Source organism: Colias philodice, chromosome 11 (genome assembly GCF_061535455.1).
Source record: "Colias philodice isolate Cphi_HAF_F1 chromosome 11, ilColPhil1 Martin Lab GWU primary, whole genome shotgun sequence".
In the NCBI taxonomy this organism is placed as follows: domain Eukaryota; kingdom Metazoa; phylum Arthropoda; class Insecta; order Lepidoptera; family Pieridae; genus Colias; species Colias philodice.
In genome coordinates, this window is record NC_143096.1 from 6,841,132 (window position 1) to 6,867,522 (window position 26,391).

General features: G+C 32.4%; 2 protein-coding genes across 2 annotated transcripts; both read right to left on the reverse strand.

The window, feature by feature from the left end:
• Nucleotides 1–3,683: 3,683 nt before the first annotated feature.
• LOC149484699 (larval cuticle protein 1-like) lies at nt 3,684–4,776 on the reverse strand. Its single transcript, XM_089700394.1, has 3 exons — nt 4,670–4,776; nt 4,459–4,583; nt 3,684–4,076 (listed from the first exon to the last, which is right to left on the reverse strand). Exons 1-3 carry the CDS (start codon nt 4,676–4,678, stop codon nt 3,860–3,862), a joined length of 351 nt encoding a protein of 116 aa, XP_089556520.1. The 5' UTR covers nt 4,679–4,776; the 3' UTR covers nt 3,684–3,859.
• A 7,781-nt stretch (nt 4,777–12,557) lies between these two features.
• Nucleotides 12,558–21,322, reverse strand: Orc3 (origin recognition complex subunit 3). The gene is made up of 13 exons (XM_089700928.1): nt 21,106–21,322; nt 20,863–21,009; nt 20,603–20,781; nt 20,098–20,206; nt 19,763–19,986; nt 19,516–19,663; nt 19,168–19,293; nt 18,628–18,942; nt 18,037–18,426; nt 17,771–17,867; nt 17,272–17,408; nt 13,289–13,473; nt 12,558–12,714 (listed from the first exon to the last, which is right to left on the reverse strand). The coding sequence occupies exons 1-13, from the start codon at nt 21,130–21,132 to the stop codon at nt 12,618–12,620; spliced, it is 2,181 nt and encodes a 726-aa protein (XP_089557054.1). The 5' UTR covers nt 21,133–21,322; the 3' UTR covers nt 12,558–12,617.
• Nucleotides 21,323–26,391: the final 5,069 nt, after the last annotated feature.

The window sequence follows — 26,391 nt, forward strand, 5'->3', positions numbered from 1 at the left end:
TTTAACTTAAATTCCGAAGGGAGTTAGATGTTCGCGTTCTTATACACATCCAGATGGATAGGTAGATAATAAACGTAATAAGGCGATTAACACACGGCACCGCGCACCGCGGCGGTTGTCAGTGAATCCCTACAAGGAACGGACCATTCGACCGCGCGGTCGGGCGGTGTATGTGTGTTTGGTATCAACGGATTTAATAGAAGCCAATGCAACTTGAGAACCGCTTCACCGCCAACCGCGGCGGCACGCGGCACCGTGTGTTAATCGCCTAAGTAACTAACTATGTATTAATTACATTCACTATATTAGCATGCAGGTTTCTAACTTGATATTAGACATATTTATTTAAATTCTACACTTCGTATGTTAATAAAACATGCTTCAATTACCTTCAAGAAGGAAAATACTAATTTAATATGGCGCCGTGCGTAGTAAGCCGTCTTCGAAATCATTGTTTTTTGTGCAATAAACTAGTTCTTTAGAGGACAGATTATAGGTACCTACATAAAATAATATTTCGATTCTTTTAATTTTTTTATTTATTAATTATATCCAATTTATTAAACACAACAAAACAAAAAAACTTACATAGCATCTAAGCATTGCATGTACTTAATTAATAAGAGTTGATATTCGTACCTATTTCTTCCATACCCCATGCCCACAATCATGGGCGATGATATTTTTCTAAGTCCTGTGTAATGTATATACCTAGTCTGGTCATAAGTTCTGTCACATATGTTTTATTGAATAAACAAAAAGTTACTTTTATATATTTATTGTTTTATATGTGGCAATAAAGCTTACATATTACTTAATAATTTCGTATAAAAATTATTCAAAATGGCATCCATGTTATGCGATACAAGCTTTCAACCTCCGCGGCCAGTCGTCTATCGCAGCACGCATCATGTCCATGTTTATTTCAGCAGCTACTTTAATAATGGATGCTTTGAGTGACTCCAAATTTGGGTGGGATTTAGCGCAGGTTCTCTCCTCTAAATATAACCAGATTTTATAATCCAGAAGATTCAGGTCCGGGCTAGAAGTTGACCAATCTTCATGACGAATGATGTCAATCTGATGGGCGGCCAGCCAATTTTGGATACTCTTGGCTTTGTGGGCAGGTGCTGAGTCCTGCTGGAATACCCAGTGCTGATTTTTTAACATGGTCTGAGAAGGAGGTTTTACGAGGTTTGTCAGGACCGTATTTTGGTAAACACTGGAACTTATTTTCACACCCTTTTCACAGAAAAACACCTCTGTTAGGATAAAATAAGACACTCCCAGGAAAACCATTACTGATAAGGGGTGATGGCCGCATTGGACTCGAAATACACGTTGACACGCTTCTTCACTACTGTGGGTATACACTTTGATATTCTGTTTGTTGCAGCACTCCTCCACTGTAAAAATTTTTTCATCTGAAAACAGGATTTCACGATACATTTTTCTCGCGTATCGTTTAAGTAAAGCGTGACATTTATCCAGTCTTAATTTCTTCAGGCGTGTGTTAAGAAGATGCGATGTTTTTCTACAATAAGCCCATAGTCCTAGGTCCTCGTTCAACACCCTTTTAACTGTGGTACTGCTAAGGCCCATCTGCAGTGCTAACTGTTTTCGATTTCGGACCGGACTTTTTCTTATTCGCACCTTTACTGCATTTATCACTGCTGTCGTCCAAATCGTACGACAAAGACCACTTCTATTCCTATCTTCTACTATTGAATGTTACTTAAATCGTTTTATAGTGCAAAAAAAAAATCTCTGTGTTATTTGTAAATTTTAAAGCAAACTGAAAATTTCTCTTGGCGCGTAACCGCTACGATGCAGAGCGAGAACAGCGACTCTGTCTTCTTTTTGCGTCCACTACATTGTAACAAATACGTTAGTCTACTAAAGTGTGTCGTTTTTTAACGCGTAAAATAATCAAAAATCGAACGTGAAAAAGAAATTTGCGGTAAACATTAAAAATTTGAAAATCTGACATAATGACAGAACTTATGACCAGACTAGTTATATTATATATATAGTTATCTTCTTATATATAAAAATGAATCGCAAAATGTGTTGGTAAGCGCATAACTCGAGAACGGCTGAACCGATTTCGATAATTCTTTTTTTATTATATTCCTTGAAGTACGAGGATGGTTTTTATGTAGAAAAAACGTAAACATGTACCACGGGCGAAGCCGGGGCGGACCGCTAGTATTATATATACCTAATTCCTCATGGATAATATTTTTTTCCTTGTGCCATTTCATACTTTTTTAATAACACATTGAAGCACACAAATTCTACCTAAAAAATTAATGATTATTTATAATTATTATGTTGGTACTTAACATATTGATACTGTTCATTTAATAAATAAGTATAAAATTTAATATTTCATTGAAGAATACTATACCTAATAATCAATATCAAATAGGAAAGGTTCTTATCCACAACCTCAAACAATAAGTCGCATAAATTAATGTAATGTATTCATAATTCACATATATTTATTACTAAGCCAATAATATTCTTTACTCAATGTATTGTGACCTTTTACCTTTAAAATAAGATGTTATTCTTTAACAAATAATATTTTAATAATGTTTGAGTAATTAATATCAGTTTGGACATCGCATCATAGCTTCGGTATTAGATAAATTGCGTAACGATTAGTCAACTATTTTAAGTCAATACCTATATTGTAATCGCCAGCTTATATAAATTGTAAAGTTCTTTTAATAAATTAGATGATGATTTGTCATAGGTACCATTCGTCCCGTAGCATAAATAATAAATTAAAAGTATTTTATGTTAGTTATTGATTCTGAGGACTCACCTGTATAATAATTAATAGTATGTATATTATTTATGTTTGTTTTATCTGATTTAGAAACGAACTACTGCTGCTATAAACTCTTATATTAGCTAATTAGCACGAAAATAAAAGCTCGATTTACCCATAAATACAACATGACGTACAAGACTTGTATATTTTTGCCCTGCATAGTCAGAAGTCAGAACATGGGAAGAATTTTTATGATAAAATCAAAGATACTTAAAATGATTCTTGTATAGTTATTTATATAGAGGCGGATAAACGGATTAATAGATAATTGGATATCAATTAAAATTTTCTGTCAATATCTACTATATATGTATATAAAAATAAGTCGGGTTTTCCTTCCTGACGCTATAACTCCAGAACGCACGAACCGATTTCCACGGTTTTGCATTCGTTGGAAAGGTCTCGGGCTCTGTGAGGTTTATAGCAAAGAAAAGGTGTCTCTGGTGGCGAAACGAAGTTCACCCGGTTTGCTAGTTTGTTATAAGTATGTATGAGCCTATAGAATAAGGTCTAGCTAAGGCTCTAGCGAAAGAGCGGTTGGATTATTATTGTATAATTTTTCTAAATATAATAAGTGTAGGTCGTCACTCGTCAGTTATAATCAATTAATATATTTTTTTTAATATGAGGTAGGTAATTTTTATCTGTATTGGTATTTGTATATTTATTGTTTTGTATTGGTTGTATTTATTTATTGCCGTGTTATTATAAGTGAGATGAAAAATTTTGTGTTATTGCCATTTTTGTATTTTTTCTATGGTCAATCAATATTTAATATGTATCTTGTTAACTTCTTAATATTAGATCAAGAGAATTACAAGCGGGAAATTAAACAAGTAAATAATTATACTTCAACGTGTATTTCTATACAAACGTATATCAACAGTAAAAATGTACAAAATATGGCAGTAGGCATCTTTAGTGAGCGACATTATATAGCGGATGCCTCGCTACATAAACTATGGCAGAACTGTACACTGTACAGCCTATATTACAGATCATTCAGTCGGAAAGCGTTTATCTCCTGGCGGCGGGAGACTTGGGGATGGAAGGTCCCTCGGCGTGGAAACCGGTTTCGTCAGCGTAGTAGGTGATGGTTTCAACCTTGCCTTCTTTGTCTACATAGGAGAATGATCCACGGACGACGACAACTTGGTGGGGCTTGTTTTCCTCATCAAGGGCTTCCTTCAGGTCTCCGATCTCTTCACGTTTGGATCCATCTTCAGACTCGTAACTGAAAATTAAAATATGTATAAGCGTTACCCTTATGTTTGTGTGTTTATAAGTGTTTATTACTCAATTTGTGGTGTCACTGTTTATATCCCCAGATTTAGTTTATGAATTTATGATGGACACCGTTTATTTAACAATCGAAGCTTCAAAGTTCAAACGTTATTTGTATGTTTGATCTCAACAGCAAGCTTAACTAACTCATGACAGTTAACGTTTATATTTATTAACTAATTATACCTATATGGATACTTCTTTTATAATATCAATAACATTTTTCAGTGTTATCAATAAAACACAGGATATCTGAATCCCAATATTGAAACCGAATACAATAATAAGATTTACAGTTGAATATTTCTATCGCTTTCGATCAAACTATTCACCTGAAAGCGTATCCTCCCTCGGGTTGTTGATTGAAATCGGAACGGACGATCTTTACTGGCTCCTTCACTACCTCCGGGACGGGGCCGGCAGCGACGATGGCCACGAAGGCGAGGGCGACAATGAGCTGTGGATAGTTAAGATTTCAATTAATAATACTACAAATTTAGTTTTTGATTGAAAATTTTAAATATAGTGTAGAACACCACGTACCAGTTTCATTTTTAATTGATTTGTTATGGTAGCTTCCAAGTGAGCGACTGATGCCGAAACGCTCGGAGCTAATTCTTTTATACATTTCTCCCGGCTTCTTCATCTAACGTAATGTCAAATGGCAGCAAACATACGCCTTAGTCCGACTCCCCGGATGCGTTCACGTATGATCACAAGCATGTGCGTGTTTCTTAGTGTTGGTGTAGGTTCCTCGTTACTTACATATGTCACGCATTCACACAGTGATACGAAGGCTTTTATTCATGACTGTTTACTTTATAATTTGTCACCAAATTCGTAATATCTACTTGAACGGTTTTTCATAATATGTATTATCGTCGGGCCAAGGATTTTTATAAGTTTTTCTGTCATACAAAGGTAAAATTCAATATTGTTTCAAATTTAATGTTTAGTCTTGAGTTTGGAAATATGTAAATATAATATATATTATTTCATATAAACCGTGAATTGAATTTTATTTTTATTCTTAAATTATTTCAAATAAGGTTGAAAAATGGTAAAAATGGGAAATATAAGAAAATGTGAATTTCTAAAACGTGAGCTCGTGCAAAATTTTCATTTGCTTTACAAGTTAATTCTTTAAGTATTTCATTCACGTGTGATTGCACTTTGCATGCATCTATTCGAGAAATTGTTTTTTAATTTAAATTTCATACCTACCTAACTACTTGTTTTTAGATAATGTTTATGAATAATATAACATAAACAATAACTGCATATTTAAGTAAAATTATTTGTGTAAAGAAATCATACTCTAATTATAGGAAAAAATATTGACATTACATAATATTATAGGTAAGCACTTTCAAGTTTCAACAAATAATTTAATGTTAACTTATATTTAACAGCTTAGTTGAGGACCTAAAATAGCTTTTGGTCATGGGTTATTCTAATAAATAACTTAAAATTACTTTGAGTACCTACAGTAAAGTTTCATCCAAATCTATACAGTAGTTTTTACGTGAAAGATTTACAAACACATACCTACTTATATTATATATCCATCCTTTTAAGCTTTTGTATTATGATATCTATTAGTAGGAAAGGATTAAGGCAGCGAAACTGGGGAGACTTTAACTATGCTTTCCCTTGCAAAAGATAAACATATCAGAACTTTTATTGATTTCGGATTTGCGTAGATGTTAATGATATACATAATATAATAGGTATCTACTTGACTGCATAATATTTTGTTAAATTGTGTACATGATGATCGAAAAATGAATATATGTAATTATAATATTATGTCTGTGTTTGAACACGGAATCACTGATGGCCATTCGACAATTCATCCCCCTTATGGGCCCTCTTCACAATGGGCAGCGTTGGCCGAGTAGAGGCAATCACGATAGTGTAGAGAGCCTATGTCTGAACGGCCGTCGTTGTTGATGTTTTCGTAAATTCGTAATCGCCGTAATAACGGCAAATATCAACGATCATTTGTTGGACCAACGCTGTCGATACATTACGTTCAAAATGCGTTGTCATATTTTTTAAGAACAATGTAACATACTCTTGTTTAAAAATTGCATAAAAAATAATTATGCGACCAGTTTTTATTATGCACCTATCAATATGTTTTTGTAGACGAGCAGGTATCTTTTATGAGGGCAGGTAAATTCTTTATTAAAATTCAAGTTTTATAGGTCATAATAATATCTCAAATGCTATCCTATGACCTGCGTGACCTAATAATATCTAATAATTATCATGTCTTATAGCTCACGAATTAATAATATTAGGTACGTTTGATGCTTGAAATTTGCGGATTACAAAAGTATTACCTATGTACCTTTTCTGTAGGCTTCATTTTGAAGAAAATAAATTGTTATTTTTTACAGAATTTTGGAAGTAAAAAAATCTTGAGTTCTTGTTCCTTCATCCTTCCATTCTATTTTCTTGGAAATTTGCCTAGTATGCAAGAAACAGAATAATGGGAAATAAATATTATCTAGTTTAAATTCAAATTATAATTGCCTCATTAAATTAAAAGAAGCCTGAGAATATTCGAAATTATTAATATCTTTCACAATTTACAATTCAGTGCAAGGCAATCATATTGGTTTTTAGTAGGTACTTTTCAAAGCCGATGAGTCTAAAAATTACAAGAAATAGTTTTTATTTTTCTTGCTCATTTTTACCAACAGGAGTGAACAAATTTTGTTTTGAATGTGATATCATACCGTAAAACATATAATAACACTGTAGTCTATTTCCGGGTTTTACACAGAAATTACTGGACGGTTTTAAATAAATTAGGTAATGGTCTGGTCCGAACTTCCTCAGTCGAAATAATAGCACAATAATAGGGCGCAAAATATATTAAAAGCACGTCATTTTAAACAGAAATTATCTGCTTAGAATTTTGTTACTTACGAAATTCCTACTTTTAGCCATTAACTGCTATAGCTAAGTAAATTATGAAATAAAGTAGGTACCTACCACAGATCACAGAAATGGTACCTACCTAGGTAGTAAGTGTGCTACTGTTTTGGAATCTTCAACCATTTCAAAAATTGACCTATATCAGTCAATTTTTTAAATGGTTGGCCACGCTGATCCCATACATATATTTTACACCACAACTTCTTAAACTTAGTAGTTAAGTAAATTGCATAAAATTTATGTTTAGGGACGTCTTGTAAATTACTTCTCCCAAAGAATCCCCTAATAAGGGAACTCATAGCGCACTGAAAGAAAAAAGTCGTAAATAGGAAGTAAACTGCGGACATTATGTCGAATTCGAAGGATGTTTCTTAGTTTTATTAAAAATTACGTAGACCGCGAGAGTGGTATAGAGATTTGGGTGTGGGGAGAGGTGACTCCGCCAGGGCTCCCACATACGCACGTACTGGTAATCCTGTACGTGCCTGTCATTCACCATCTCTGGGAAATCCTGTATAAATAGATGTCACCTTAAATTGTCATCTGTGATACATTACAATTTACATAGTTACTGGCTACTGCTAACAATTTAATGCGTTATTTTTCGGTAAATTAATATCTAAGAATCTTCGCAGCATCAGTACACTTGACCCACTTTTGGGATAAATAAATCGGTTATAATAAATAATCTCAGTTTTACAATCACATACATGACATAGACACATAAAATATGATAAAATATGATTAGCCGTGCCCGCAGTTTTCCCGAATTGCTCCGCTCCTATAATAAATCTCTCGGTCGGTCGGTCTATTGAATATATATATATCTCCAGGTATTAGTAATTTTTTTTTTCTTATTGAGACAGGCTGACGCGCGCTCTCTGCGGTCCAGTTTTTATTATTTGGTCAGATACACGTTAATTATTACAATAAGATTATAATGATTAAATTACCAATATTGATGTACTTAGGTACTTGAAATAGTAAATTGAACTGCTAAAAAGGGTTTCCTTTTTATTACTAGATACACATAAAGATGTCTTTATGTGTTCATAAAGGTATTTATAAGGTATCTCTTCTGAGCGTGTATTTGTCACTGAACCCCTCCTTAACGGCTGAACCGATTTTAATAAAATTTTTTAGTGGTTTAAGATAGATTCGAAAATGGTTATTTTTTAAATTCCAATATATTATGCGGAACAAAGGATTATTATAGAAAAAATCATTTACAATGTCCAATATAGTGTAATAAAATTGTTAGCAATTGATGACCTCAACAACCAGCAAAACAAAACTTTGTGTGGCGGTCTTCATAAAAAAATAACATATTTCATAAGACATAATATGTATTTTTATAACGTGCTTGGGCACAATATTGTATCAAAAGCATAATATCAATATGACGCACATAATTTATAAATTTTCCACAATAATATTTTTACATTTATCTTAGGCAACTAGTTTGATTTTTTTTTAATTTACTAATAGGTTTAATAAATGGTACCAAGGCCCATTATGTAAAACAAAAAAAAACTTATAGCTATGAACTTAGCTGTGAAATATTCAAACCTTGATTAACATTTAATTATGTTTTAATGATATCATTTATATCTTGTAGGTATCCTCGTCTTACAGCGGTGTTGCTGAAAACTCTAGCTTAGCCATTAAACTTTGACTAAGAGCTTATTTTTCAATGCTTGGATAAAACTTTATCCGTCCAATAAAGTATTACACGATAATATTAAAATGTCACCTGTAAACTGTCAATTGCGGGCAATAAGAATACATTTTGAAATGGTAGTTTTATACGATATTCGACGAATAAGTTTTAACCAAGGATTGAAAAATTAGCCTTTAATCGTTAACTTAGGGCTTACTTATCTTTTAACCAGGGTTTAAAAAATCGGCCCTAAAGGAAATAAAAAAATGAAAAGCTTGTTTGTCTACACTCATATTGTTTATTTTACGAACTACGTATTTATATGTACTAAAATCATTCATCGTCATCATCATCATCATCATCAGCCAGTAATTATTTATTTACAGCCCATTATGTTCCCACTGCTGCTGCCGGCATAGGCCTCCTGATTTTTAATTAATGTGTACCCTCTTAGAAGCTCGCATCGGGGAAGTTACGTCGATAGAAGATGGGCATTATAATATGATAGTTTAATTTAAATTGGAGCGAATTCATATTTGTTATTTAATTTTATTCAAGTAAAATTTTCTTAATAATCACAATTCTAACAAATAACAATGTGAATGATTTTACATTAAGACTACTGTGCTTATGACAACTTGTGTATGTGTGTCTACTGGATTAGGTATACAAGTATAAAAAATATAGATATATATTTTGGCGCATGTTTTTTACAAACTGTAAAAAAATCCAGTAAAAAGCGTTATCCGCAATATATCTATCGAATTAATAATATGGTCCGGGAGCCAGCAGCCGATTTTATGACCAAGTTCCTCTCAAGCGGTAATTAGTAAAATGCATCAAAGTATAGTATTATAAAGCCTCGTGAACGTCAGCTGGAGCTCGGTTGGGGGGAAGAGCGGTTGTAGCCTCCCACGCACGTAGAAAAAAAATACATTCATTCATTTCCTCTCAACTAAAAATTTGTTAAATTGTAGCTAACCCAATATCTCAACGAAAAAAAATAATCAGCTGGTTACAACATGGTGTATTATACGTCAGCTGGTGTCTCGAACATGAAAAAAAAATATATATTTTCCGTGATTTCCTCTCAAACAAAAATTTACCTGATGATAGCTTATATGTAACTGTGGATAAATATATAAGTCTGTATCTTGGTGGAAAAACCGTCAGCTGATACTTTGAAACTTATTACATAGGAGTTAGACAAAAGCATCTATTGCCAATTTATATGCATCAGCTGACTAGGTTTTCCTCAACGTATTGCTAGCTGATTTTTTTTATTTATCGCATCAGTATATTAACAATCAGCTCACAAATTTTCATCTGAGAGGAAATGACGTATCTTTAATTATTCGACATTGCGCTTCAATATAAGAGTTGAGTTGCTATAAACATTCAGTATCAATATTTTTGAAACGAATAAGTATGTAATCAAATAATTTTATATATTTAAATAATTAAATAATCAATAAGAAATAAATGAACTAGTTACTCGATAAATAATATTTATTATATAAACTTGATAAAAAATGATAATGAGAATAACAATATGATTTATTCGTTTTCGCTCTGGCTTGAGTCACTTTCCTCTCTTTCCGATTCATTATCAGAGTCGCTGTCAGAGCTGTCTGCTGTTATGTTTTCATCGTCATCATCTGTACAAAAATTTAAAAAAATATTAGAATATATTAATTATAATATGCGTATTAAAGCATTATATAATCAAAATGATAAAAAAAATTTACCTTTTCCCGGCTGAATAGTGATTTCATCAATCGATGTTGGTAACTGACTTCCAGAAAACCATTAACGTAGGTATATAAACGTATTGGAGGCGTCTAAAAATGGTATTTATTAATTTTTACGTAGCTTTATGCCATTAAAATGATATTCCGTTGGAATTATAACAATTCTTAACATTTTCGAGAAATTATTTCAATCTGACGTTGACGTCCTGCAAAACTTACATCGTTGGTATTTATCGACTCTGATAATGAATCGGAAAGAGAGGAAAGTGCACCAAGCCAGAGCGAAAACGAATAAATCATATTGCTATTCTGAATTCTCATTATCATTGTTTATCAAGTTTATAATATATTAATAAATATTATTTATCGAGTAACTAGTTCATTGATTGCTAATTGATTATTTAATTATATAAAATTATTTGATTACATACTTATTCGTTTCAAAAATATTGATACTGAATGTTTATTTCAACTTAACTCTTATATTGAAGCGCAATGTCGAATAATTAAAGATACGTCATTTCCTCTCAGATGAAAATTTGTGAGCTGATTGTTAAAATACTGATGCGATAAATAAAAAAAATCAGCTAGCAATAAGTTGAGGAAAACCTAGTCAGCTGATGCATATAAATTGGCAATAGATGCTTTTGTCTAACTCCTATGTAATAAGTTTCAAAGTATCAGCTGACGGTTTTTCCACCAAGATACAGCCAGCTGACTTATATATTTATCCACAGTTACATATAAGCTATCATCAGGTAAATTTTTGTTTGAGAGGAAATCACGGAAAATATTTTTTTTTTTTCATGTTCGAGACACCAGCTGACGTTTAATACACCATGTTGTAACCAGCTGATTATTTTTTTTCGTTGAGATATTGGGTTAGCTACAATTTGACAAATTTTTAGCTGAGAGGAAATGAATGAATGTATTTTTTTTTCCTACGTGCGTGGGAGGCTACAACCGCTCTTCCCCCCAACCGAGCGCCAGCTGACGTTCACGAGGCTTTATAATACTATACTCTGATGCGTCTGACGAATTATCTCTTGAGAGGAAATAATGAACCAAATTTGCACCTGGCTCCCTAACCAATAGGTACCTCTCGTATCAATAAAACTTGGAAAGGTCAAATGTCAAAAAAGGTAAAAACGTATAAAATATAATTATCAACTACGCATACGTCGCGGTCGATGCATAATTTTAAATGTTAGAAAAACTTGTCCAGAGAGACGCAAATAAAAGTGATGTGCTCTTAACCTTTCCAAAGGTCGGGTCCATTCTTTTTTTCGTGAAATTATAATTCAAGGTCGTTTCGCATATACCTACAGTCAGTACGTTGACAAATGTGTGTCAACAAAGTTGTGTAATTTGACAGTATGAACAAATAACAGACATTGAAAATTACTTATTCAACTATTGACACGAGATGTAATTGAAATCGTCTGCTCGAATGATAAGTCTAACACATATTTTATCGTCTTGTTTCAAGAAGTTATTGACCTACACACCTAATTCATATTAATACATACTGCCTATGAATAGTAAGATTGATGCTAATATAATTCATGATTTGTCATTGTTTAATGTTGTTAACCAATAGATTAATTTTAATTGCTTTGTAACAAGTAGTTCAATTATTCTTGTTGCCAACATTATTATAGTTAAAAATCGTCTAATGGAATAATCACTGAATATTATAATACAAACTTCACGTTACCACTGTGACTACTCTACTCTGTCTCCAAGTTCATCCATAAAAAAGTAATTTATAATAATTAATCCTTCTCTATGTTTGTATCTGTCTATATTTTCTTCACTTTCACTTATTCAAATGTCGTAGACAAATTTTATTTTTATCGCATTTATTTTTAAATTATTTAACATAATATATGTATATACTACCTATTTATTGTAATAATGTGAGGTGAAGGACACTATTGAAGTCAAACCAGGGTTATCTCGAGACTTGAAATTTACATAATTTTAAAATTAAAGATGAACTTATGAATTTTTTCTTCAAGACAGATTATAGTTTGATAATAGAATTCTAATCGAAATGAAATAAAGCACGTGAGCAAAACACAATTTACTAAAATAAAGAATAAATAAGTACACACAAAAACTTTCTGTATCACCAAGTGAGACGCATTACATGATCTGTCTTTCGTTTAGAAGTCTTGATAAAACCAAGGAACTGCAACTCGGCCACCGCCCGCGTGAACCTGACCCTGTTAGAAAATAGAAACTTCAAAATCACTATATTATTACATATTATTAAATAAGATTGGAATAAATAAAAAACAAATCCATATACTTAATTCAACTTCGCTTTACCGTAGCCTTAGCCTAGATGCCTACCGCCTGGCTAAATGGTAAGACTATAAGCTTAATGGTTATCAAATATAAATAGGTTTTAGATTTTTTCTTCAAAAGACACATAAAATAACTTGACATTTATAACATTAATTGTATTCTCATTATAAATGCAGATCGCAACATAAATTCTAAAACATGTGGCATCCTACTATTCTACTAATATTATAAATAAGATAGTTTGACCGAGATTTCGGTCAAGCGCTTCCCTATCGTACAATAATAAAAAATAAAAAAAAAGTTTGTTAGGATGGAAGGAGTTTGTAAGAAATTACATATCATGTATGTTTCCTACTCTTTCACGGAAAAACCACTGGAAAGATTTTGATGATATTTGGCAGTGATGTAGCTTATGTACCAGAATAACATATAAGCAATACGAATACTTGCTTTTGCTAAACACACACAGCTAATATAGAAATAACTTACTGAATATTGACATCCTGAGCTCTATTTTCTTCCTCGCTTTCTGGGCAGAGCACGGCGGCGAACGCTTGCAACCAATCATAGAGATTTATGTGTTTCCCACACTCCCGGTGCAGTTTGTACGCAAGACTCACATCTGGCAACGTATCTGATACGCTTTCAACCGAAGGTAAATTACAGCATGAACACTGAAATATAATAAATAATACCTAGTTAATAAAAACTATAAAACACTTTACCAAAATTGAAATATTACTATATTGTTTGAATTAAGTAAATCTGTCGTTTTAAAGTGGATCACATTCGAGTCTAAATATGGAGTTAAAAAAAGCTTAAGAAACAAACACACTTCTGTTTTAATTCCAAACTCTTTGTGTTAACTACTTCATCATCAGAAAAGATTGTGATAGGCGATGTGGATAAAATTTTCCTTCCTAAATTATATTATTGAGTTGCATAGTTACAACTCGACGCATAGATAAAAGCATGTTAACCCCAAGAAGCTTATATCTTATACACTGGAGATTTCGGTATGAACATTTGACGTGTAACAAGAAAATTGTTGTGTTTTATCACTTTCACACCTAACTTGGTATTGCCACTGATAATACGAAGTTTTCCCAAGGCTACTATGTATGCTGTAATATTCTGTGCAAAAGGTTAGTTTTTGTACATGAGTTTGTTGATAAATTGCCAACAACGTCATTCAGAAGCATTATTGGATGAGACAATTATTATTTATGCTAAATAAAATAAGTATTTGAACCAATTATTAAAAAGCGATACTCCCTGATTATGGGTAGTTATATGGTAACTACCCATAATCAGAGATACTCCCTGATTATGGGTAGTTATATGGTAACTACCCATAATCAGGGAGTATATAAAATTGTAGCAACTCTCACTTTGACAATATGGCATAAGTGTCAAAAAAATTGCGTCGCTTCGAATATTTAAGTTAATATTGTTGCGTATTTAATAAATATTTTCCAAATATAAATAATGTATTGCATTGTGAAAAATTGCAGAAGTTTTTGGACACCAAATTCTGGCATAAAATTTCACAGGCAAGTGTACGCTATTTACAATATTCCTCAATACTCACGCATTTACCTGTTTAGAATCATTTTCATGGCAAAAATCGTCAATTTTATCATCATTTTAGTAATCAATCATGCTAAATATCTTCTATCTATCTTCTTTTCCTAATAATTTCATCATTTTTCAATAAACCAATTTAACAAGTAAGGTAACCATGATGACGAGTTTTTACGGATAGCGAAGAGAAGATATTGTAATAGTTAACAAAATTATGATGAACATTAACACCATTTCAAAGATTTTTATACTAGTAATGAAACAACGCACGACATCGATATTGCACTCACATGTGGTTTTATGTTTGTTCTTCTTTAACATAGAAATTAATAGTTCTTTTAACTTACCAAATTTTTTTTGTTTTACTTATTTCAGCTTTCCAAAAATGAAATAAAAAGAAATAAATGGCTGTCCATAGTGCCTATCAAGGGTAAAATTTATCAACATGCAAGAATATGCAGTTTGCATTTTAAGCCTGAGGATTACGGTCCAGAAAAAAATACCTTTTGAAAAGTGCTATACCTTTTTATTTACCACATTCTTGTTACTGCGTCTCAACTGTGGATAAAGTAATTTTAATTATATTATAATTAACCACCATGAAACCATTAGTAACCGTAAGTACAGCTCCTGAAAGACATACGAATTTCTGAGAACTGTAATATCGTTACCACACATCAACACTAGCGATGCAACTCTCCCTTTGGAATATTGAAAAGTTTTAGACTGAAGCTTGAGTAACCAAAACGATGTTTTAATGTATGTATGTAGCACTCATTTTAATTAAAAAATCGTAGTATGAGATCAAAAGTTATCAAGCGTTATTTAAAACTATCATTCTCTACCAATTAAAATGGTATGTACCTATAAAGATGATAATTATTCATGTAAGTTGACCAGTAATATTATAATATAAATACTGTTAAAAATATATGTCGTTATTATTTATAGACCATGATTTTTAGTTTTTTTTATTTCGAAAAATCGTGAATATACAAACCAGTGTGGTCACCCACAGAAAGAGACAAAAAACAACACTGACGTCATTCAAGGTTATATTTTCTTGTGACAAGTTAATGGTCATAGTGCAATCTCCAGTGTATTAGATATAAGCTTCTTGGTTAACCCTACAGTAGTCGCGTATCTAAAAGTGACGTGTGAGGTCGCGTAGTCTACAAGGGTATACCATTTTTAAAACAAGTACACAAATAAATTAAAAAGTCTGTTTATTTATTTATAAATCATCATTACTATATATTTTCTATTTAAAATAATCAACAAACATCTGGTATGATTAGAAAAAACATCTACAACAAAAAATACCTGTTTTTCAGTCGTAATTTACATTATATGAGGTAAAAAAAAACATATACATAAAAAACCTAGTCTAATCAGTATTTTGCAAATAAAATAATAATACAATTTCAAAATGGTCAGAACATATAAACTTTTTGCATGTGCTGCACACCTTTCGTGTGTTTCAATTACGGGCTCTAACGCAGTCATGGTACCGACCAAAATAATTTCTTCGAATTGGTCCTGCTGTCGATAGCCGGGTTTCTTGGTGTGGAAGAAGTTGCATGGCACTTGCATGGCATGTGTGGATGCGATATTAGGTGTGACAGGGGTATCATCCAAGCCAGCGCCGTCCATAAGCCGGCCATGCCCCCGTCATTTCCATGGCACTTGATGGCACTTGCATGGCACTTGCATGGCACTTGCATGGCACTTGCATGGCACTTGCATGGCACTTGCATGGAACTTGCATGGCATTTGCATGGCACTTGCATGGAACTTGCATGGCACTTGCATGGCACTTGCATCGCACTTGTATGGCATTTGCATGGCATGTGTGGATGCGCCATTAGGTGTGCCAACTGCCAGGGGTATCATCCAAGCCAGCGCCGTCCATGAGTAAATCACGACGTTGAATAGATTCAAAGTTTTACTACATGGTCTTCTTTACTATCTGAACTTTACTAGTCGCAACCAAGTTCATCACGACAATGGTCTTCGGCCAACCAAGCCTCGATCAGTCTCTTTCGTCTGTTGTCCATTATCTAAAAAAAACTGTTTTTACCTGCAAATATAAATAAATACATTATAAAATTAATTATTCATAAGTCTGTAAAATTATTTTTAAAATCACAACATAATATTTATAAAAAATAAATTAAACAGTCTCAACAAAAAACTTACGTAGTTGGTAGCGCGGCATACGTACGTAGACCGCGAATTTTGAGGAGCTCCTGTTGCACAACTACGCGCACCCAACTCGACTCCGCGCTGCACTGAGTGCATGCGACAATTATTCAACTTAGAATACACGAAGGATGAAATAACTGGAGCAATTAGATTTTGAGAAATTTGCAATTTTGTATCACTGGATTACACGTGTAGACCACGCGACTACAGACTGTAGGGTTAACATATTATTAAAAGTGTAAGCTTGAACGATTTATTTTTTTAATAAATTTGTATAGAAATTGAATTATTCTTAGAAAATATTACGTATTATTAATGTGTATAAAATAATTAAATATGTAAAATTGTTAGATAGAGCATAAGCTTGTACAAAATGAACATATTTTACTTAATAATTATTCATAAAGCTGCTTAATACATATCTTACTAATAATGATAAACATGAAAGTTTCTGAAGATGGATGTGTTTGTTTCACGCTACTACAAAACAACTGAATTTCAATAATATCTATGCCAGCCTGCAGATCCGGCCGCGGATGAAACAAAATAAACCAACTATTAACAATATAGCGATAAAGTTAATTATTTAATAACATATTTTAATAGTTATTCAAATGTTTATGAATGATTTATAACTACTATAAAAATATATAAAAAAGATATTATATTCTACATTAACATACCTGTAAATAATACGATGGGTTACTGAGTGCCATGTGTAGAGCTCCGCGCGGTGAACCAACAATCTGCTTCTTAACATTTGACACTTCGGTAAAGAATACAATTTCATGAAATGTTTGCGTGTGCGGCGGAAGAAGACCTTAAAATATAAATAAAGATATTTTCCTTTTTTCAATTTGCATTTCATGATTGTTACTTTGTAAGTCTTAATTACATAAACATAATGTTATAACGAAAATAATTAAGTGAATAGTTAGTTGTAATACTGTAAAAAAATCATAGAGAAAATTTAATGTTGAAGCAGTTGCTGCATAATATCATACTAGTGTCATTTATAATTCAATGATTCATTCAAATTTGTTTGAAAAGCGTTTATGCACAATACCTGTGAGATTTAACTAGCAAAAATGCACGAGAGAATAATTTGTGTCGCCTATAAAATTTTATCATTTTTATTATTGTAATTTTTATATTTTTGTTACTTTTTCATTCTATTATTACCTTTTTTAAACATTCCCTCCAAATAGCTGACAAATCTTGATCTTATCATTTCAAATTCCGATTGTATTCTATCCACTCTTGTTGCTTTGAGCAGTTTCTGTAATATAAAATTTTCAAGAATTATGATGTATTCAAAAATGCTAGTTTTGAAATGGAATGCATAAGACATCTTCTAGCTTTTCACTCAGGACTTTCCTCATTTAGATTACTTTTTCCAAATCTACCCCGCCTATAATAAGTATTTGAGATATTATAGCATTCCTTACCTCTTTCAATTTATAACGATTCCCCGATTTGAGGTCCATATTTTCCAAATCATTTTCAATTTCCATTTCATCATTATTACTTGATTGTATAGTTTCATTACTTGCATTTTCGATTTGCCTCAGAAACGTTATGAGGTATACTCTAACACTTTTTACAAAGTCCTCCCCTAACTCTGTACTAATATTGACTTGATTATTTTTCGATGGCGTGGACCGTAGAGGTTTTACAGGCGATATTGTTTGTTGAACATTGTTAACGACTTTAATAGCACTTTGAATGCTATCTATCAATTTGACTTGAGATTGAAAACCTAATAGCTGCATACATTCTTTGAAACCTTCTGTTTCTGTTACGTGTTCCACAGCGCATCTGGCGTATATTTCACGTATCTGCAATTCAAACATTTTAAATATAATCAGTATATGCTAGCTGAAAAAAAGTGACTGATAACATGACTCACTATCTTACTGATGATGAATAAATGAAATTGATTGATTCATCAGTCAATTTTACCAACTATTTTCATAATATAAATTACTTTTAGAATAAAAGTAACTAACTTCAAGAGTAGTAACTGAGTAAGTACTTACTGACTTCCCTAGTATATTTTTCGGTAGATCCTTCAGAAAAGATGCAAGCAATCTCACACATAAATAAAAACTATAAACATAGTCATGCAGTTTGTGCATTTCCTTCCTTAGGACTTCTCTGAAGAAATTATTGTCTTCAAAGAGCCCAATCTTAGTGTGACAATCTTGCACTTCTAAAAATGGTCGGAAAGATAACAGTTGTCTTATGTTTTCTAAGTCTTCAGAAGATAAACTCGCAACCGCTGCATCTATACTCTCTCTGTCACAGCAAAGTGATTTTATATTGTCACCGTAATAATGATCCATCATGCAATACTGAAACATGAGTAGCAATTATTTATTTATAATTATTATAAAAAAACCTAATAAGATACAATTTCAATAAAATTCAAGACTCTTTAAACTTTACCACATTTCTTTGACTATTGATTGGAATTAAAATTTTGCACTAACAAAAATGCAAATATTATGAAATTCTTAACACAGTCTATTCTTATCTATTTAGATTTATAAAACGTTGAATAAGTATATAATATTTACCTTAATACTTTGAATGAGACCAGTAACAGAAAAATCGTAGAACAAAAACACATCTGTCAGTAGTTCAAAAGCTTTTCCCGATAAGTGAAATGGGCTGGTGTGAGTCAGAAAAACATTCTCTAATACCTGTTAATACCATATTATTATACAGTAAGTAAGGGATGATAGTAATTATAACATATACAGACAAGATATTAATTAATGCTTTTTTTAAATTATTTAAACATATGTTTTAATTAAAAACATTAAAAACTTATAAAAAATAACTAAAAATACAACTACAACTAAAAATAATATAAAATCATATAATACCAACTAAAATTAAACAAACATACCATGCAAACTTACTTGATTCATATAAACATGGGAAGGATGGGAATGAAATACTTTTATCAAAAGTTTGGAGGAAACTTGATATGGGAACGACTTATGCAATGCTGACACAGATGTAGCAACACCAAAAACTAATACTATGGGCAGTACAGCTACATACGAACTAAAAAGAAAAAAATCATAAAAAAACACAAAGTATAAGTATTTACTAAATGCATACAACAAATTAGATATCAGACATAGGTACCTTACGATCTCTTACCTTACGATCATAACAAAGTCTTGTAATATATTACAGTTAAAGCTTTCAAAGTCAGGTATTATAATAATTAAAGTTTGCTGGACAACAGTATGCTTCTTTTTCTTTGGTGAACATGTTTCCTGTTTGTTTTTATACCAATTAAACAATGTCTTCATAGTACAGTGACTTTTCTTAAGCTTAGGCTTTGGTACAGAATCCTCATCAACACTCTCCACAGAATTATCCTGTAAATAAATGAAGCATTGCTGGTTATACTCATTATCATTATTAACAATACCCTTAAACATAATCTTGGGTATATTTTTACATAAAAATATGTATATAGTTTAACTTACAAATTCATTTTCCCCATTGATCAATTGCCAAACTGCACTTTCCACTAAATGTTTCACAGATGAAGCGTCTTGAGAATTTACCATAGCTACATATGGAGTCACTTCTTCCCTATAAAAGTAATCCAGATTGATGTAAAGTTTTTATTTTTGAATGTAAATAATTTGTCTTCTTATTAAACAAATTTAAGACATAGTAAAACAATAAAGCGCGTCACCTACGGTGAAGATACTATAATATTTTATCTTAAGATACGGTAATATTTTATAATATAGTATCTTAAGGTATCCGGTATCAGCGTTCTGACCATCATTTTTCTTTTTGTCATTGCGTACTAAGACCCCTGTAGAACCGCCATCCTGTTACAAATGACCCACAAAATTGCGGGTCAGTAGATACCTTAAGATACTGTAATATAAAATATAACAGTATCTTAAGATAAAATATTATAGTATCTTCACCGTGTGTCACGCGCTTAAGCCCATGCAATAAAGAAGAAATTCATACCTCAATATACTAATGAGAGATTTAAACTGGTTCACATGATCAGGTTGGTTGACTCCAGTTAATAAGGTTGCACTTGGTATAATTCCCTCTAAACTATTTAATTCATTGTCTTGATAAGATGTTTTCAAATAACTTACAATATCATTTAGTAAAGTACTATATGTTTTTTCATGTAGTTCCTGTTAATTGAGATAAAAATAAAATAAAAAATCCAGTTACTTACCTACCCAATATTTATGCAATGTGATTTAAAGTATTACCTTCAGCTGCATCTCAACAGAATCCCAGTTATTCTTAAAAGTAACAAACCATTGTTCTTTTGAAAAAATAGCATCAAACATAGAAAGCCGGTGCTTTTTCTTAGACTTCTTTACATTTTTGAATCCATTTGGAAATAAAAACACTCCCTGTAATTATAAAAATCCAGATGAATCATACAATTATAATAAAAAGGGTTATTTTAATGATTATTAGCTCATAATAATTATTGATGATATTTTTACCTTAGACACTGATATTGTGGATTCCATGACAAAAACATATACTTCTAACGTATAATTATTATACAAAACATTGATTGTTAACTTCTTTTGTACATATAAGTTATATTAGCAAACGTTTATTTAACCACTATTGATTAAATACAATATATAAATTATAATGAAATAGGTTTTAATTTTAAATTTATACTCGCACTCGCAGCCAATTGCAGCTTGATATTTTGTTTTGACATTTGACAGCTTGACAATTGACATTAAGATTACATAGAATATACAAATAGGAACAGAGTGTGCTAGTACTATTCTCTGATTTCGCCGTCCAAGCACAAAACATGTAAAAGCATTGAGGTATTATTACTAAGTATAGAGGGGACACCACGAACAAAATCTGTGCGAAAAGCGCGGCCGCGTGCGGCGCGCGTGGGGCGGCTAGTGAGTCATGCACTTTGTAGATATTCTGCCTCATATTACTTATAAATTAAAACCAATCAATGTAAAAAAAAATATTGTTTATCTTATTAAAAAAATATGAATAAACTTATCAATTAAAACCAATCAATGCAAGGTTGTCTGTAATATTACTGACGATAGTTGAACGTGACAACGTCCGATTGTGCTTCTTTGTCACTCGTTCTGCGCTCTCGTTTGCACTTCAAGCCGTACCTACATGGAACGCCTCAGAGCGAGGTAACGCCGCATGAGTCATGTTTTTTCGTGCGTGCAGCCGGCTCTATCGAATTATAAGACGTTGTCACGTCAAAAAAATGGTTTGAGACTATTGGCTCGTGTTTCAAATACCTAGTGCAGTAGCGATAAAGTATTTCAGTTACCGGTAGTTTACCGATATGGAAGATGATTGTAATCGCGAATAAATTCAGCTTTTTCACAAGGATGTCGATTGATACCTATTTGAAGCATCTGAGTTTTTTCGTAGTCAAAATTTCTTCACACTGCATGAGCACAATAACCTAAGACTAGATTACTAACATAACTAAGCTAAAGAACATGTCCACTTTTTGTATGGAGTTTGGTTTTTTATTAAAATTATAAAAAAAAGACGTGTGGCACTCGATTACTGCCGCGGTAAAGCTATTGCATAGCGTGCCTTCAAGCCACACCTCCGTGCCCGTCGGAGTGGCGAGCGTGAGGTTGTTTACGTTACGGAATTTCTGGAGTCAGTCCCCGCGCTCGAGGCCCGCGATAATTATAAATCTAAACACTAAGAAAATATCAAGTAAGAAATGTGATAAAAATGTAATACATAATTAAGCATAATTGAAATAGCTTAATATTTTAAATATTTATATTTTCATATTAGACCATCAAAACTTATCAGTCGAACTCACAGATCGAACTCTATGTTTTGCCAGATTAATATGTGTGTATGTAAGAAAACTTTAAGTATATGTACAGTTGCGTCCTCCTTTTATTTTTCATGACTTTCTTTTCAGACTGTAAACTTAATTTGACAAGTCATCCATATAAAACAGGTCTAGGATTTGCCTTCCACCAATGTAAATTGTGACCTATAGAAACAATATAGGCATCTGAAAGTGTGAGATTATGTGAAACGAAGGTTTGCAATTGTGTTTGCAATGAAATATTCATATTTAATCAAATGTGTGTACATAATCCACACTTTACACACCACCATTACCAATTTGGCTGTGGATGCTAAATAACTGTAAGAAAATCCTTAAACATAATGAAATAATAATCAATGATATTATAGGGGAGAGGAGGGCATGACGGGGACGCGAGGAACGACGGGGCCATCCACACTTACAGAAAACTATACGATCTAGATGTGTTTTGTTTTCGCTAATATGTAGCCAATTTGTATCTCTCTTAAGTCTGAAAGTGACCGGCGAAATGCTACGCGCGTTTGATTTTTAAAAGGAAAAACGATTTTCTTTTACGTAATCTATACTATCTATACTTCTATACTAATATTATAAAGAGGAAAGGTTTGTAATTATGTAAGTATGTATGTATGTATGGTTTGTGGTTTTCACGCATAAAGTACTGGACAGATTTCAAAAATTCTTTCACCATTAGAAAGCTGCATCTTCACTGAGCAACATAGGCTATATTGCATCTAAAAAAAATTAGAGATCCTTACCAAAAATGCAATAATGTAACCCAAGGTGTAAAAAATTCCTTAATAAAAATTCTGTCATCGCATGCGCTGCGGAATCTATTGAAGATAGAACAAAAAAATGTTCTACGCCCTACGGTATTATAGAATGGATCAATATCTACAAGAAAGTCCGCGATACCATATGTCCATCCTCAGTAGTTATGTTACTACAACAAATTTACGTTTTCACAGTAAATAGAAGTGCCGACAGTAATCAAACCATGTTATCCATACACATATATTAATCCTTATCCGATTAAATGATGTTTTATTATAGACTGATTCAATACCAGCAAAATACTTTTTAAATTAAAAAAAATTGGATATTCCATTCAAAAGATAAAACGAATTTGTAAAAGTGTCAATCTACAGAAAATAGTAGGTATACTGTTTAATACAATGAGCAGGCGTAGTGCGGGACGGGGTGAAGGTGATTTTCATGTGATTAAAAATTAAACCTATAGTCCGACCTATTCACTGAGAGACTTTTCACTGTCACGATATCGCTATCTATGCGGGTGAAACCGCAGGGCATTGCTAGTATATTATATGTATTATGATGGTATTATGGAACTAGCTTTCCGCTAGTTTTTTTTTATATGTAATACAAAGGTATGTATGATGATGCATACAAACATTCGTATTTTCTATTCGCCTCGTAACTCAACGATATATTCGACGAAACATTCATAATATACGAATGTTTGGCAACATTGGTTCGTTGTCACACATTCGTCTTCCCTTTTATAATGTCCAGTGACCACGAATACGCAAATCTCAACGTGAGTAGCGAGTCACAGAGCAATAATAATATAGAGAGTGCACTGTTTATATAATATGTTGTTCGTCTCCCTATACGCGCCATCATGTAAATGCATTATCATAGCATGCATTCGACGTTCACCATGGGATTATTTTTATGGCACAGACTGTAATGTTATTGTATGCATATAGGTAACTATGTTTTGTTAATTGGTTCAAAAAATTCGCAAGTCGTTAACATGGACAAAGATAATATCCCACGAGCGGCTTCGCCCGCTACGTCTAAAACCTAATTAATTATATACATAAAATCTTCCTCTTGAATCACTGTTATCTATTAAAAAAAAACACACCCAAATCTGTTGAGAAATTTTGAAGATCTAAGCATAAAAACCTTAGAGTATTGCTCTAAGATAAAAACACACAGATGGCAGAAAGCGACTATTTCAAAGTGATGCTGTTTTATTTTCTCTAAATTACCTACTAGCAAACCTACAAAGTCCTTACTTCACTTCGTTAGGCGACCAGCAATAATGCTATGATCAAATTTAAATTATTAATGATGTTAAAATATATGAAAAAGATAGACCAAATAAAAATAAGGATAATTAAACATGTGTGTTTTTAACAAAAACATTTATTACCTACGTAATTAAAGTTTGCCTGATAACACTGATCATTTTATTTTCTACAGACTATATTTTTACAATACTAGGTATAACTTATAAGTACATAAAAATATTATATAAACAGAATAGGAAGTTTTAAACGCTTCTGGCTTAAAGGTAAAAAAAATAATATTTTTACACAGTTATTTATGAATAAGCACTATTTAAAATATTAATAGAGAAACACTGTGCCTACTTACTATTAAAACAAACGGAATAAATTATACTGGAAAAAGAACCGATAAAATATATATTGTTAGACGTAACTTTTGATTTAATATTTTTGTGGATGAGTAGTTGTTAATATAGTTGTCACTGTTACCTGTCCGAACATGCTTAGCTGTCGCATACTATAAATTGCCGCGTTCCTTTGTCTCGTGGCGCATTCGTACGAATCGTGCCTAGGGGCTCGGACGCTGTTTATACGACGTTCGACCCAACTACCCTCACTTTACTAATAGTCGTTGACTAGCTGCGTTTTGTTATCAACTACCTACATCAATTAGGTAGCTGTGTAGAATCGCAGTACATTCTTATTACATTCAAACTAATATTTAACTAACTTCCCATCTTTTTTTCTTATATCAGAAGCGGGATAGAATTCAAGCCCATACTTTTTAAAGTGTGTTTAAGTTTACGTAGTTTTGTAACGGCATACTGGCGTTTGTGTTTTTTCGTGCGTTGTGTAAAGTAAAAGATTGTTACGTGGATTATTGTAACGGGAATGTAGTTCATCTAAGGAATTGTGTGTAGTGATCCAAATCGCTAGTCGAACCCTGGCGTTGAGGTATTGTCTAGTCGCTGACGTATCGTAGTGATGTATTTCACTAGTCGAACGAGCGTAGATATACCAAGATACGCGAAGGGAGTGTAGGCACTGTCATGTGGATGTGGTTATTGTTCTGTAAGGTCAGTCTGGCCGAGGCAGGATGGTTGTGTAATCCCGAGATGAACTACCGTAGTGTTTTAATACGAGAAAAGGCGTACGAGGACGTACGATTGTCAGTATGGCCGTGTTAGACGTAACTTTTGATTTAATATTTTTGTGGATGAGTAGTTGTTAATATAGTTGTCACTGTTACCTGTCCGAACATGCTTAGCTGTCGCATACTATAAATTGCCGCGTTCCTTTGTCTCGTGGCGCATTCGTACGAATCGTGCCTAGGGGCTCGGACGCTGTTTATACGACGTTCGACCCAACTACCCTCACTTTACTAATAGTCGTTGACTAGCTGCGTTTTGTTATCAACTACCTACATCAATTAGGTAGCTGTGTAGAATCGCAGTACATTCTTATTACATTCAAACTAATATTTAACTAACTTCCCATCTTTTTTTCTTATAATATGTTATGTATACGCAGGTACGTAACCTGTAAGCTGTTTGTTTTGTATTCAGTGCTATTATGGGCACGCCCAACATAATTTTATTAAAAAGACATTAAAGAAAAAAAATAACATAAAAAAACATAAGAATGAGGATTTAAATATTCTATATTTTAAGTATAATATATAAACAGTTAGGTAAACAGAGTAGGTATATAAGTTTTCAATATACCCTGCGTTAGTTTAAAGACAATATAGTTTCATAGAACTTTCATGAATAATATAATACAATTTAACAACATCTAATAAGGTTAGGTAAACTTTCCATGTAGGTACCAATAGTTAAATAGTAAAAAGGTAACAATAGTTGTCAAAATATTGATTACCTATGTAG

Bases quoted from the DNA above. Each gene is read 5' to 3' on its own strand.
- Orc3 (XM_089700928.1), bottom strand. From the start codon at position 21,132: ATGGAATCCACAATATCAGTGTCTAAG. The intron at 17,409-17,770 runs GTAATAATAGAA...TTATATTTTAAG, and splicing joins GGAGGGAATGTTTAAAAAAG to GTCTTCTTCCGCCGCACACG. The intron at 13,474-17,271 runs GTATGTTAATGT...ATTATATTTCAG, and splicing joins ACCCATCGTATTATTTACAG to TGTTCATGCTGTAATTTACC.
- LOC149484699 (XM_089700394.1), bottom strand. The intron at 4,077-4,458 runs GTGAATAGTTTG...TTTAATTTTCAG, and splicing joins GAGGGAGGATACGCTTTCAG to TTACGAGTCTGAAGATGGAT.